Genomic DNA, 15,325 nt, shown 5'->3' with positions numbered 1-15,325 from the left:
TACGGATTTGACGTCTTCTCGTGTTCATTCCATCTTCAACAACTATATTCTCATTTTTTGAATATTTTTTTTAATAGGTTTATCAAAAGAGAAGCTTCCTCCCACGTTTATTTGAAGAAGCTTTCAAGGTTCTAATATTTAATGTTTAACTCTCAAAGGAGAAAAATTCCAAGTCATGAAGCCGTGGTCACATGAACAAAAGACATACCTCACCTCACCTAACAATTGCTAATAATGAGACCAATTCAGTACAAATCCAGTTCACACTAAATTAAAAAAATTCCAATAGCAATACATTCTAAGAAATAAATCAAACACATATGAAACTATCAAATTACTGTAATGGGGTTCGTAAATAAAATAGAAGAAAACACGGTTTGGCCAGGTTGGATAAATGATAGTATAGTTGCCTTGAGAAACAGTAGGTGGGGGCATAACACTATAAAAGGTATAGAGAGAGCACTAAATCACTCAAGAAACACAAACCGAAGAAAGAGAGAGAAGATTAGTGGTACCCTCTTTGAAGCAAAGAGAGTGGTGGTAAAATTGGTGGCGCCACCTTCATGGTGCCCAAAATGGAGAGGCATGTTTGGCCTCAGCTTGCTTTTGCTGCCATTGTATGCTTCGTGGCTACAAATGTAGTGGCTGATAAACCGGAGCCATATTACTATTCTTCTCCACCCCCACCTTATCTCTACAAATCACCACCACCACCATCGCCGTCACCACCTCCCCCTTATGTCTACAAGTCTCCACCACCACCTTCACCCTCTCCACCGCCTCCATATGTCTACAAGTCCCCACCTCCCCCTTCTCCATCGCCGCCCCCTCCTTATGTGTACATGTCTCCTCCACCACCTTCACCATCGCCACCACCTCCTTATGTCTATAAGTCTCCTCCACCACCATCACCATCACCACCACCTCCATACATCTACAAGTCTCCGCCACCACCTTCGCCATCTCCACCTCCTCCTTACATCTATAAGTCTCCTCCACCACCTTCACCATCACCCCCACCTCCATATGTCTACAAATCTCCTCCACCACCATCACCATCACCCCCACCTCCATATGTCTACAAATCTCCTCCACCACCATCACCATCACCACCACCTCCTTACGTGTACAAGTCACCACCCCCACCTTCACCATCCCCACCTCCTCCATATGTTTACAAATCCCCACCCCCACCTTCACCATCCCCACCCCCTCCATATGTCTATAAGTCTCCACCACCACCTTCACCATCACCCCCACCTCCATATGTCTACAAATCTCCTCCACCACCATCACCATCACCACCACCACCACCACCTCCTTATGTGTACAAGTCACCACCTCCCCCATCGCCTTCACCACCTCCTCCATATGTCTACAAGTCTCCCCCACCACCTTCACCATCACCACCCCCTCCATACATCTATAAGTCTCCGCCACCACCATCACCATCGCCGCCACCTCCTTACATCTACAAATCTCCTCCACCACCATCACCGTCACCGCCTCCTCCATATGTATACAAATCTCCTCCTCCACCTTCCCCATCACCACCACCTCCTTACGTGTACAAATCTCCCCCACCACCTTCACCTTCTCCACCACCACCTTATGTATATAAGTCTCCACCACCACCATCACCATCGCCACCTCCTCCATATGTATACAAGTCCCCACCCCCACCATCACCATCTCCACCACCCCCATATGTATACAAGTCTCCACCTCCACCATCGCCATCTCCTCCACCTCCATATGTCTATAAGTCTCCACCACCACCATCTCCTTCACCACCTCCTCCTTATGTCTACAAATCCCCCCCACCACCATCACCTTCGCCACCACCTCCATACATCTACAAGTCTCCTCCTCCCCCATCACCATCGCCCCCACCTCCATATGTCTACAAGTCGCCACCTCCACCCTCACCTTCTCCACCACCTCCTTACATTTACAAGTCGCCCCCACCGCCCTCACCATCACCACCTCCTCCATATGTATACAAGTCTCCACCCCCACCGTCGCCTTCTCCACCACCTCCATATATTTATAAGTCTCCACCACCACCATCTCCATCACCACCCCCTCCTTATATCTACAAGTCTCCCCCACCACCATCACCTTCACCACCTCCTCCTTATGTATACAATTCTCCTCCACCTCCATCCCCATCACCACCACCTCCTTACATCTACAAGTCTCCACCTCCACCTTCACCATCTCCACCACCTCCTTACATTTACAAGTCCCCTCCACCACCATCACCATCTCCACCACCTCCTTATGTCTACAAGTCTCCTCCACCACCCTCTAAATCACCTCCAGAACCTTACTACTACAAATCTCCATCATCACCAACCATTGTCTACTAGTTGGAGTAACGACACTGCTTTGTTATCTATTATGTAAGAGAACATCAGATGCATTGTCTTTCCAGGGTTATTATATTTACATGAATTCCCTTAACTTTTTTTTTTTCTTTTTTGTATGCATTCTTACAAGTTTCTCACTTGCAGGTTTCTTCTATATTAGTGAAATAACGGACACCAATTGAAGTTCGAGTTGGTCATTTGGATTCTGCAACAATGAGGATTGAAGAAGGATTTTCTTGAGATCTAAAGAAATATACATACTACTGGAATTTATTAAAAGATTTGGTCCATGAGGCCACACAATTGTTTTTATTTTGATGGCTCTTATTTGCCACACTCTTCCTATTTCATTCTCAATAAATCTGGTTGTATTAATTTTTCATTAATCCATTTGGTGCTCTAATTTGTGTGAATGGATATGTTTCTATATTTTGAGATTTATCAAGATAAAAATCATATAAAATCGATTATTCTACTTTATAAAGGGAAATTGTGTGGTTGGGGTTCACAGAATTTCAATCCTTCGCTTTATTTAACCAAAAAAAAAGAAAAAGAAGAGGAATGCTAGTAGATATGAAGGGGTTATGTAGGGAAGGATATTAGAAGATATAAAGGGGTACATGGGGGATATGGGTTTAGGGAAAGAAATGAGATGGGTGAGACTATCCTAGATTTTTGTTATGGCCTACGACCTAATAATAACAAATACTTACTTTAAAAAGTAAGATGAACATCCAATAAACTATAAATAGATCACATAAAAGGCAGAGTGACTTCTTCCTAATTAAGAAGGTAAATCGACCATCATGTAAAAATTGCAAGGTTATCCTAGAAGCGAGTTTGACTACTCAACGTAAGCTCGTGGTTATGGACGTTTGCATAAAGACATGGAAGATAATGGGTGAAAGTAATGGGGGTCTAAGAACTAGGTGGCAGAAATTAAAAACTGAGAAAATAAACTTATTTAAAGATAAATTAGTTGAAGAATGAAAATGAACCTCTGAACGTGATGTCAATATAATATTGAATGAGATAGCTGACTATATCAAGAAAGTGGCAAAAGAAGGTTTAGGAGACTTTAGAGGGGAAAAAAAACTTCGATGAAGAAACTTGGTGGTTGCATAATGAGGTTCAAAAGGCTATTAGCAAAATAATCATGTTATAAAACTTGAAAGTGTAATAGAAACGATCAAAACTTAGAACAATATTAAAAAGCTAAGAAAAACATTAAATAAATAGTAAGTAAAGCTAAACTTAAGACATATGATAATCTATACAATAAACTAGGAACAAGAGAAGGTGAAAAAATGTCTTCAAATTTAGCAAAAATTAGAGAGAAAAGATATAGGATCTAAACCATATAAAATGCATTAAGAGTGAGGATCAAAATGTCTTGGTGAAATATTACGAGGTCAACAAACGGTGGAGAGTTTATTTTCAAAAAAATTTAAAATGACGAATACAATGAGAACATAGCGGTAAAAGGAACTAGTAATACAAATGAGGGCGTAGGTCATAAATACATTTGTGGGATCAGGATGTCGAAAGTGAAAAAGCTTTAAAAATGATAAAGATAGAAAGGCTTTAGGATCATATGGTATCCCAATAGATGTTTGGAAGTGCATGGAGGGAGATTGGCATTGAGTGACTAATGAAATTATTCAATTAGGTATTGAGAAAAGAAAATACCAGACGAATCGATGAAAAAATATTGTGGTACCTATTTTCAGTAACAAATGAGACATACAAAATTTTACGAACTATCGATGGATCAAGCTTATGCATCATACTATGAAGTTCTGAGAGAGAGTGATTAAGCAACGACTAAGATATGAAACGAGTTTATTTAAAAATCAATTTAGTTTTATGCTAGGAAGGCCAACAACTATGGCTATTTTTTTACTTAGGCAACTGATTGAGAAGTTTAGGGTGAAAAAAAAAGACCTCCACATGGTCTTTATTGATCTAGATAAAACTTATGATAGAGTACGTCGATATTTGATTTGGTGGGTGTTGGAAAAGAAATGAGTTTTCAAACACTACATCAACTTGGTGATAGATATATACGATGGATCACTAACTAGTGTACAAACAATTAGTGGAGTGATGAGTGAGTTTTCAATAACAATAGGTCTACATCAAAGGTCAGCATTGAGCCCGTACCTCTTTATCTTAGTTACGGACGACTTAATTAGGCACCAAGATGAGGTACCATAGTGCATGTTGTTTGCAGATGACACATTTTTTATCAATGAGACCCCAAACGGGATCAATATAAAGTTAGAACTTTAGAGGAATGCTCTAGAATCCAAAGGTTTTAAAATTAACAGGACTAAGACATATTATATGTAATAGAAGTTTAGTAATAATAGGAGTAGAGACGAAGAAGTAGTTAAGATTGATGACTAGGAAGGATGAAAAAAATCACACTTTCGATATCTGAGGTCGATAATCCAGGAAAATGGAAAGATTGAGGAAGATGTCGTACACAGAATTAGGGCTAGGTGGGCAAAGTAGAGATGTGAAACTGAAATTTTATGTTATAACATTGTACTAATGAAGTTGAAGGGCTAGTTCTATAAGACAATTGTGAGACCAACTTTGATCTATGGGGCTAAATATTTGGTACACAAAAAACAATATGCCCATAAAAGGAGTTTAGCGGAAATGAGAATGTTGAGATGGAGGAGTGGTAAGACAAGAAGTGATAGAATTTAAAATGAACCCATTTAGGAGAATTTAGGTGCGGTACCAATATGTGATAAGACGAGAGAGATTAGACTTAGATGGGCTGGCCATGTATTCCGCCGACCAAGTACAACACTTGTTAGGAAGTGCAAGTTAGTTCAAGTGGTAGGACTTAAAAGAGCAAGGAATAGGTCCAAAAAGACGTGGTTGGAAGTAGTTTGTAAAAATAGATGGACTTATAGCCTCACTAAGGGTATGACCTTTAATAGAGCTGAATGACAGACCGGGATTCATATAGCCGACTCCAATTAATTGAAAAAAGATTATGACGATGATGATGACAGCATGTGGATTGAAGAGGTTAAATCCCCAAAATTTGGAATCCCTAAAATACACATACACTACCTATCTAAGGGAGTTAATAGACAATACGCTCCTGAAAGAGCATGAACTCCTTTGACAATAATTATTTGAGCCGAAAGTATCATTTGCCCAAGACAAGAAAAACTTATTTTACAAACAAAGGTTTAATATTTAACGAAGATCAAATCCGTACAAGGTACACCTAATACATCCAACATGAAATCCGCTTGCCATGCGACTTTAGGGACAAATCCTGTATTATTAATCAATATCTAATGAATAATTCTTAGTCAATATCATTTTAATTTTAACTTCACGTTCTTACTCAATATTCATGACTCATGACAATGCTCCTTGCCAGCCGATCCATTGAAAAAAAAAAAAAAAGGATTATGTGGACCCTGCCCTCCACCCATAAGAAAATATTTGAAAGAGGGAATGTAGAGCATGCTCCCTCGGGATAACATTATACACTTAATCCTCTTGGATGAAAACCGTACTTACAGATAAAATGTTTTGCAAAACTATAATTTGAAATCCTCTTGGATGAAAACCGTACTTACAGATAAAATGTTTTGCAAAACTATAATTTGAAATCTAGGGCTCCAGAGTGGAACCTTATTATCTTTTTGGCAATCCACCTTTTAGAAAATTTACTTTAAAAAAAGTATCAATTTCTTTACTCATTTATTTGATTTTTCTTTTCTTTTTTAGTAGAATACATATGGAAACAACAAAATAAAATATAAAATCGAAAATGGGATCTCCCCCATATGTGAAAAATGGAAGTTAATTCCGCTAATCTTTGTTTGGGCATTGATCAACATGCATGGTCCTTGACATAGGTCCAAGCACATGTTTTTACTTATTTATTGTGACTATTATTTTATTTTATTCGTTATTATTTTTATTTTATTTAGTATTTTATTAGCGTCAAGCTGAATGATTGGCAGGAACGCGTCTTTGACAAAGGAGGCTCAGTGCCAAGCACTTGACATCGGCCTGCATGGGGCATTTTAGGTATTTAAGAAAAGCATTTTAGAGTCAAGAACATTTTTGTAGTTTTCGTTCACACCAGGGGCATTTTGATTCATAGAAATGGGGTGGTGACTGGATGGACGGTTCATTTTGATCTAATGTAAACGTGGAAAAGAAATCCAATCCATCCATAGTTATTAGGAGTGGATTGGATTGGCAATTTCATTGGTTGAATTGTTGATAAGTGACTTGATCAGTCTAGTCTAATAAAAATGAGATTTTTTTTAAAAAAAAAAAAATCAAAACTAATATTTAACAAGTTTTAGCCGCTCTTGGACCAGTTTCGACTAGTTTGACCAGCTAAACAAAATGAACAAATTGTTTTTCTAAGACCAAACTACATTACCCGTTCAATGGCAGTCCGATCCAGAAAGCACTAATAGAGAGCAAGGGACACAAAAGTCATATCTACTAATTGTAGATTTAATTGCCCAAGCTGGCTCGGTCAAACAGTGACTAAAAAGTAGGAATCGGGCCTTGATCACTAGGGATCGATTCTGATGTGCCTTATCCAACTCCCCAATCAGATAGGGCTAGCATCGGCAAAGAAATTAAAAAGCTACAAAAAAAGAGAGAATCGGAGCGATTTTGGGGTTTCTCAAACCCGATCCTGACCCAACTTGGGCATTTTCGAATCAGATCGGCAATCTTCAATCGAGTTCCTTTTTCTTAATTTAAGAAAGTTAAAAATAACCTTACATACTTTCCTTCCAAAGAGAGGGTAACGAAGCACCACATGGCTTTTATTTAGTATCAACTGTGACAAGGTCTCCTCCTTGTATATTTAGTATCTAAATAGCGAGCAAGGGAGATAAAAATCGAATCTACTAATTTCAGACTCAATTGCCCATGCCGGCTCAATTCCGGCTCGATAGACTGAAAAATAGGAATTGAGCCTTAAATCAACTGCGCTCAATCCTAATTTGGCAATGTAAGTCTCGGGTCGGGTCGGATCGAATTTATTTATACATAGAAATTAAAAATATATGAACATGGCAGAACCATCTCGAACTAGAACCCAGCTCCCGATCCTGACCAAATGTCGGTGTTTTTGAATCAGATCGGCAATCTTTAATTGAATTTTTTTTTTTTTTGGGGAAAAAGTTTGAAATAGGCATTTGTATAGAGAGGGTAATATAGCACCCCTTCCCCTTGCTTTTCATTTGATATCGATTGTGACCAATTCCAAGGCCGCCACTTAATGAAAATAGCCCTTCAACATGTGAATGTGACCCAATTAATGCCCAATGCAATGGGGACAGAGTAGGGATTGACTTCTTCCAATTATCATTTCATCTTCAACGACCATGTACAAATCCAGTTCACACCAAATAAAAAACTCCAATAGCAATGCATTATTAAAAATAAAATAAAACACATATGAAACTATCAAATTACTGTAATAGGGTCTGTAAATAAAATGGAAGAAAACACGGTTTGGCCAGGTTGGATAAATGATAGTATATTTCCCTCGGGAAAGCAGAGGTTGGGGGGCTAGCACTATAAAAGGGACTCATAGAGAGCACTAAAGCACTCAAGAAAAACAAACTAAAGAAAGAGAGAGAAGATCAGTGCTACCTCTTTGAAGCAAAGAAAGTGGTGGTAAAATTGGTGGCGCCACCTTCATGGTGCCCAAAATGGAGAGGCATTTTTGGCCTCAGCTAGCCTTTGCGGCCATTGTATGCTTCCTGGCAACAAATGTAGTGGCTAAAAAGCCGGAGCCATATTATTATTATTATTCTCCACCCCCACCTTACCTATACACCTCACCACCACCACCATCGCCGTCACCACCTCCTCCTTATGTCTACAACTCTCCACCACCTCCATATGTCTACAACTCTCCACCTCCCCCTTCTCCATCGCCGCCACCTCCTTATGCGTACAAGTCTCCACCACCACCTTCACCATCTCCGCCACCTCCTTATGTCTATAAGTCACCTCCCCCACCATCACCATCACCGCCACCTCCATATATCTACAAGTCGCCACCACCACCTTCGCCATCTCCACCTCCTCCTTACATCTATAAGTCACCACCCCCACCTTCACCATCACCCCCACCTCCATATGTCTACAAATCTCCTCCACCGCCATCACCATCACCACCACCTCCTTACGTGTACAAGTCACCACCTCCCCCATCGCCTTCACCACCTCCTCCATATGTCTACAAGTCTCCACCACCACCTTCACCATCGCCACCCCCTCCTTATGTCTATAAGTCGCCTCCACCACCTTCACGATCGCGGCCACCTCCTTACATCTACAAATCACCTCCACCACCATCACCGTCACCACCTCCTCCATATGTATACAAATCTCCTTCTCCACCTTCACCATCACCACCACCTACTTATGTCTACAAGTCTCCTCCCCCACCATCTCCATCTCCTCCTCCTCCATATGTATACAAGTCTCCTCCACCACCATCACCGTCACCACCTCCTCCATATGTATACAAATCTCCTCCTCCACCTTCACCATCACCACCACCTCCTTATGTCTACAAGTCTCCTCCCCCACCATCTCCATCTCCTCCTCCTCCGTATGTGTATAAATCTCCCCCACCACCTTCACCTTCTCCACCACCTCCTTATGTATATAAGTCTCCACCACCACCATCGCCATCGCCACCTCCTCCATATGTATACAAGTCTCCACCTCCACCATCACCATCTCCACCACCCCCATATGTATACAAATCTCCACCTCCACCATCGCCATCTCCTCCACCTCCATATGTTTATAAGTCTCCACCACCACCATCTCCTTCACCACCTCCTCCTTATATCTACAAGTCTCCCCCACCACCATCACCTTCACCACCACCTCCATATGTCTATAAGTCTCCTCCTCCTCCATCACCATCACCTCCACCTCCGTATGTCTACAAGTCACCACCTCCACCATCACCTTCCCCACCACCTCCTTACATTTACAAGTCCCCGCCACCACCCTCACCATCACCACCTAGTCCATATGTATACAAGTCTCCACCCCCACCGTTGCCATCTCCACCACCTCCATATGTCTATAAGTCTCCACCACCACCATCTCCATCACCACCCCCTCCCTATGTCTACAAGTCTCCCCCACCACCATCACCTTCACCACCACCTCCTTATGTTTATAAATCTCCTCCACCTCCATCGCCATCACCACCGCCTCCTTATATCTACAAGTCTCCACCTCCCCCTTCACCATCTCCACCACCTCCTTACATTTACAAGTCCCCTCCACCACCATCACCATCGCCACCTCAGCCTTATGTGTACAAGTCTCCACCACCCCCATCACCATCCCCTCCTCCTCCCTATGTCTACAAGTCTCCTCCACCACCCTCTAAATCACCCCCAGATCCATATTACTACAAATCTCCACCACCACCAACCACTGTCTACTAGTTGAAGTAACGACAATGCTTTGCAGTCAATTATGTAAGGGAACATTGGATGCATTATCTTTTCAGGATTGCTTTATTTACATGCATTCCCCTAACCTTTTTTTTTTTTTTTTTTTTTTATTATGCCTTCTCACAATTTTTTCAGGTTTTTTCCAGATTATTGAAATAATGGACACCAATTGAAATTCGAGTTGATTATTTCGATTCGGCAATAATGAGGATTGGAGAAAGATCCTTCTTGAGATCTAAAGAAATATACATACTACTGGAATTTGTTAAAGGATTTGGTCCATGAGGCCACATGATTGTTTTTATTTTCATGGCTCTTATAGGCCGCGCACTTCCTACTTCAATCTCAATAAATCTAGTTGAATTATTTTTTCATTAATGAAATTTGTGCTCTTATTCGTGTCCATTGCTATGTTTCTATATTTTGAGATTTATCTAGACAAAAATCATATAAAGTCGATTTGTCTATTCTATAAAGGGAAATAGTGTGGTTAAGCTACATGGAATTTCAATCCCTCACTGTATTTAACCAACAAAAAAAAAGAAAAAAAAAAGAGAAAAAAAAAAAAAAGAAGAAAAAAGAGAAAAGGGAAACAAAGAGGAATCCATTACCTCAATATTGGGAAATGTAATCAAAATTATTTCAAAACTCAATCTCTCAAGGTACCTTACAGCCCAATATTCTCAATCTCTCTAAAAGTAAGCTCTCAACTTACCTTATTTTGCTCTCACTTCTTACCCACATGCCTTAACCTACCTGTTGTCCAATCATATACTAGTGTTCAGTATGTTCCCGAGGGAGCACCCTTAATTATTTGCTATACCAATGAAAGCATTTTGAGTGAGATAATACATTGTGGGTTATAGGCATGTGAATACGAAGGGAGTAGATATGTTTTATTTTTTGGAAAAGTATACAACGATACCATTTATCTTTATTACATGGTGGTCACAATTCATCTTGATCATTGGATGTGAAATTAGATGGCTGCATTGATTTCATTGACCAAACTCAAACTTCAAAAGAATTTTCTTGAACTGTGTGACACATCGAAGCTATCAGACTTCACATTAAAGTTTAAGTAATTGTAACCTCCTTGTCTCAAAGGCAAATAGTCGCATTGGATAAATCCCTTATTTTTTTCCACAGCGTTGACAATGTTACATTTTGCTCTCACTTCTTATTCACATACCTTTCGTTGAGTATAACATATGGGTTGATCAGGTTACACCTCAAAAATTTGGGGTCCTAAAAACACTCCTAGACTGTGTTCTGCCCAGCGGAGTTAATGGACAATATGCTCCCTCGGAAGCATGAAATCCTTTGACAATTTGAGCCGCAAGTATCATTTGCTCATGACAAGAAAAACTTATTTTTCTAAAGGAAAGTTTAATAATTAGTATAGATCAAACCCGTACAAGGTGAAATCAGCTTGCCAAGCAACTTGAGGCACAAATCTTGTATTTTTTTATATTTTTGGACAATGTTAGGACTAAACAAGGCATTATTTATTTTATAATCGTTATCTTGTATTATTAACCGATATCTAATGAATTATTCCTAGTCAACATCATATTAATTTCAACTTCATGTTCTTAGTCAATATTCATGACTCATGGCAAAGGTCCTTGCCAGCCGATCCACTGGAAAAAGTGACAAGGAAAGATGGATCATGTGGACCCTGCCCTCCACCCATAAGAAAATATTTGGAAGAGGGAGTGTAGAGCATGCTCCCTCGGGATAAAATTATACACTTACTCCTCTTCGGTGAAAAACCTACTTATGAGTAATCTCTTCATCTCATATTCAGGGACATATCAGAATCAGTACTAGACGAGTGTCTTCACAAAAATAAATTTGGAATTTGAGTTTCTGTGAACGTTTTTCTGACCGTCCATATATTGGATGGTCTCCATTTAACTTTTTTTTTTTTCCTTAATGTCTTGTTTAGGGCATTTGGGTCCCTAGCCAAGCGGGATTCTTACCGAGGGCGCATGTACCTGCGGAAGCATAAAATCTTTTGACACTACCAAACTACACCGAGCCACATATATAATTTATAATGGGCGGGACTAATTTTCTAGGGTCACCTTTTTTCAAAAATAATTGAATCGTATCCAAATTTTTTGAAGTCTATATTTATACCCATTCACATGATGGTTTATATCTTTTTTTGAAAACTCCATTCAAGGTTCTATTAGAGCCGTGATGCTCCATGGGCCCTTTGATGCCCACGGAATCTCATGGAAGGCATCACGACGCTATTAGTGTCGTGATGCTTATCATGACATTGTTAACGCTGTAAGTATCACATCATTAATTGTGAGTATAACACTTGTTATTGAACCCTATACAACAAGTATGGATAGTGAGTATTACGGCACTAATATTGCTTTAATACTCGTTATTCAATACTTCTTGAATAGTTAACTCATTATATATTAATGAGTGTCACAAGCCATAATACTACTATTGATATTAATGACTATCACTACACTAATAATATTTGATAAGCATCACAGTACTAATAGCGCCAAGATATATTTTGTTCATCTAGAGGCCCTTGGAACATCAGGGATCTAATAGAACCTTGAAAGGTATGTTAGGAAAAAAAAAAAAAAACCGTCAAGTCAATGGGTATGGATGTAGTTTCCAAAAATTTGAGTATATTTCAAATTTAAAAAACGGAAACTTTTAAGATTACCTAAATTGATATTAGTAACATGATAATGACAATGTCATGACAAGCATCACGGCACTAACAGTGTCGTAACGCCTCATGGCCATCGAGAAGTCTTTGAAGCATGACAGTTCTAATAAAATAGTGAAGGGTATTTTCATAAAAAATTTATATATCACATGAATGAGTATGAATGTAAATTTCAAAACCTCTGGGTTTGTTTCATATATTTTAGGAAAAAGAGATATTTTACAATTGCCCATTTTTTAAAAACCCAAATCGGCAGGTAATATGGCCATTGACTGTGCCAATCCTAATCGGCTAAATCGAGTCATCTGGATCAGCTAAATTTGCAAGCCTATGAAATGAAGAAAGATAAATTACAAAAATGGATTGATAGGGTGAAAGAAAACGAAAAAAAATTAGGGAAATAATTTAAAACTTTATGGACTAGTCCCAAATCATAGTAATTTCGGACTGGTAACTACATCCTACATCCATACCATATTAAATTATTGTAAATACGGACTGTTTCCAAACATGGGGAATTTACACGGAAGTCCATCAATCTTATGTTTATAACTTGCTTTCTCAAAAGCACCACACAATCCTTTTTTTTATTTTCTCCATTCTTTGCCCCAAAGCTCGATAGTTAGAACATGAGACCGAATTTCGTTCACACAATCCTTTTTTTGATTTTCTCCATTCTTTGCCCCAAAGCTCGATAGTTAGAACATGAGACCGAATTTCGTTTTTTCTTTTTTTTTATGAAGCATGGGATATCTGATGTTTCAAACATTGATGGCCTTCAATGTAGGATATCCGGTATGTGGAATATCATAAAAGTGCTGGATGCATTTTAAACCATAGTTACCGGGAGCGCCCAACTAGGGTGGCACTTCCGCTTCGGAACCCAGCTCTGGTGCTTCGTAGCCGAGATCTCGACCGGAACTCGTTCTCTACTTTTTAGGAGCTCGTTATTATTTTTAGGATTCTCGATTCTATTCACAACGGAGCTCGCTCCCGATACTGCACAGAACACATTCCTTAAATTTTAGGATCTCATTCCTGAATAAATGAGATCCCCGCTCCCATAGTTTTAGGAACACGATCCCTACATTTCTGGAACTCCATCCCTATTTTTCCAAAACATCCCAAAAGAAACTTCTTAAATAAAATCAATTTTTAAAATAAAATAATTATATTTTAAGCCAAATTTTCATAAAAGTGGAGTTCTGCGATGGGAGTGCGGACTAATCATGCATAGAACGCGATCCTTCCTTGAATGGAGCTCGATCCTTTCCAAATAAGAACACGGTCATTCTTAGATGGGTCGCGATCTTGTTATTGATGGGAACACGATCCTAATGAATATGGGAACACGATCCTATTTGACATGGAAAGCGCTCCCGTTAAATAGGGCGCAAAATCCCGATACATTGGAACACGCTCCTTGTTCATACAGGATCTCGATCCGCTACTTTTACCCTCACCGGAACTCGCTCTGGAGCTTTGGGCAGACGTCACTTCGACGCTCCTGCTTTCGCTTCTGCTCCCAGAACCAGAGCCGTTCCCGCACCCAGTAACTATGTTTTAAACATCTACTCAATATTCAAAACAAGACCGTATACTCTTAGTCAGTCTAATATTAAAGATATCACACTTTGCTTAAAAGGCGATCCGATGTTACAAACATCGGACTGTAAGTTGAGCATATTTTGCCACAAGCAGTTTGATTTTTAGGGCATTCGAACTAGTTCTTAGAGCAAGTTGGAGTTAGGGCATTCGAACTGCTCATTACTTTGTCTCTCAAAGCAAGCCCGAACATGAGCTCACTCGCAAAGCCTCCAATCTTTATCCTCAGTCAGGCATGTTTCTAAAGTTTTTAATTTTTTTTACGTTTCTCATAACTTCAATCTCTCTGCTATCCCAAAAAAAGAAAATTATGCGACATTACCATCAGTCGGATTATTTTGCACTTTTTTGTTTTAATTACAGAAAAAGTTTATATAAGATTGCAACCTGAAAATGTAGAAATACAGATGCATCTCAAAAATCCATCGGAAAAGGTTGTTTTAACGTTGAAAAACCCTCTAATTGATCATCTCGACATAGAGATGTATGAATATTACAAAGAAAAGATTTTGAGTTCCGGAATAATACATCTTACAACATATTATCTAAACCGTCAGTTTTCAAGATTTTCATATGTTTACATATCTACTTGATTTTAACTATTTTTGGAGCTTAAAATTTTATAATTAGATATGAAAATAGATTTTTAGATAATCCTCATAATTTTTTACACCAAAATTATATGTTATGATAAAATTTGGAGGTGCACCTTAATAGGATTGTTTAAGGTTGCAACCTTATAGAAACCACACCACCCTTTAATTATTGATGTAGTATTTTTTATGATGTGCAGAACATAAAGTGCTTATTGATTGTTCAATTTGTTGTTGAAATTCATCTATGATATATTGCCTCTGATTAGTTATTGTGTGTTCAAAATAGGAATGAAAAATATATAATAAAGGCTTAAAGCCTTGGAATATTTAGAAAAATAAAAAACACTACACAAGTTACAAATCTCTTGACAGTCGAGTAAGCCACGAACGAAATAGAAATGAAAAAGACCTACCTGATACAGAGAGCTTGTATAGGAGTTTCGGGATAGGGGAAGAGGGAGATGGGGATAGATATGAGTGAGTGTGGGGTTTCTTTGTGAATAAATTGATTCGAAATGTGGCTTTTATGCCCTATCT

The 15,325-nt window shown here is 39.1% G+C and overlaps 2 protein-coding genes across 4 annotated transcripts; both read left to right on the top strand.

Moving 5' to 3' along the window:
• The first annotated feature begins 392 nt into the window (after positions 1-392).
• Positions 393-2,785, top strand: LOC18428551 (uncharacterized). 2 transcript variants are annotated; one of them, XM_088863083.1, is made up of 3 exons: positions 469-1,116; positions 1,318-2,405; positions 2,517-2,785. In XM_088863083.1, exons 1-2 carry the CDS (start codon positions 564-566, stop codon positions 2,370-2,372), a joined length of 1,608 nt encoding a protein of 535 aa, XP_088719209.1. In that variant the 5' UTR covers positions 469-563; the 3' UTR covers positions 2,373-2,405; positions 2,517-2,785. The 2 variants fall into 2 exon arrangements, with proteins under 2 accessions (XP_088719208.1, XP_088719209.1); XM_088863082.1 differs by having other exon boundaries at positions 393-2,405.
• Positions 2,786-7,991: 5,206 nt separating this feature from the next.
• Positions 7,992-10,280, top strand: LOC110006764 (uncharacterized). Of its 2 annotated transcripts, none has more exons than XM_088863081.1 (2): positions 7,992-9,901; positions 10,013-10,280. In XM_088863081.1, exon 1 carries the CDS (start codon positions 8,087-8,089, stop codon positions 9,866-9,868), a length of 1,782 nt encoding a protein of 593 aa, XP_088719207.1. In that variant the 5' UTR covers positions 7,992-8,086; the 3' UTR covers positions 9,869-9,901; positions 10,013-10,280. The 2 variants fall into 2 exon arrangements, with proteins under 2 accessions (XP_088719207.1, XP_020519473.2); XM_020663814.2 differs by having other exon boundaries at positions 7,998-9,901; positions 10,024-10,280.
• Positions 10,281-15,325: the final 5,045 nt, after the last annotated feature.

The sequence above is a fragment of the Amborella trichopoda genome, chromosome 3 (assembly GCF_054954075.1).
Source record: "Amborella trichopoda isolate Santa Cruz 75 chromosome 3, AtrichopodaSantaCruz75HAP2 v2.0, whole genome shotgun sequence".
Classification (NCBI taxonomy): domain Eukaryota; kingdom Viridiplantae; phylum Streptophyta; class Magnoliopsida; order Amborellales; family Amborellaceae; genus Amborella; species Amborella trichopoda.
This window is presented reverse-complemented; position numbering and strand designations above follow the sequence as displayed.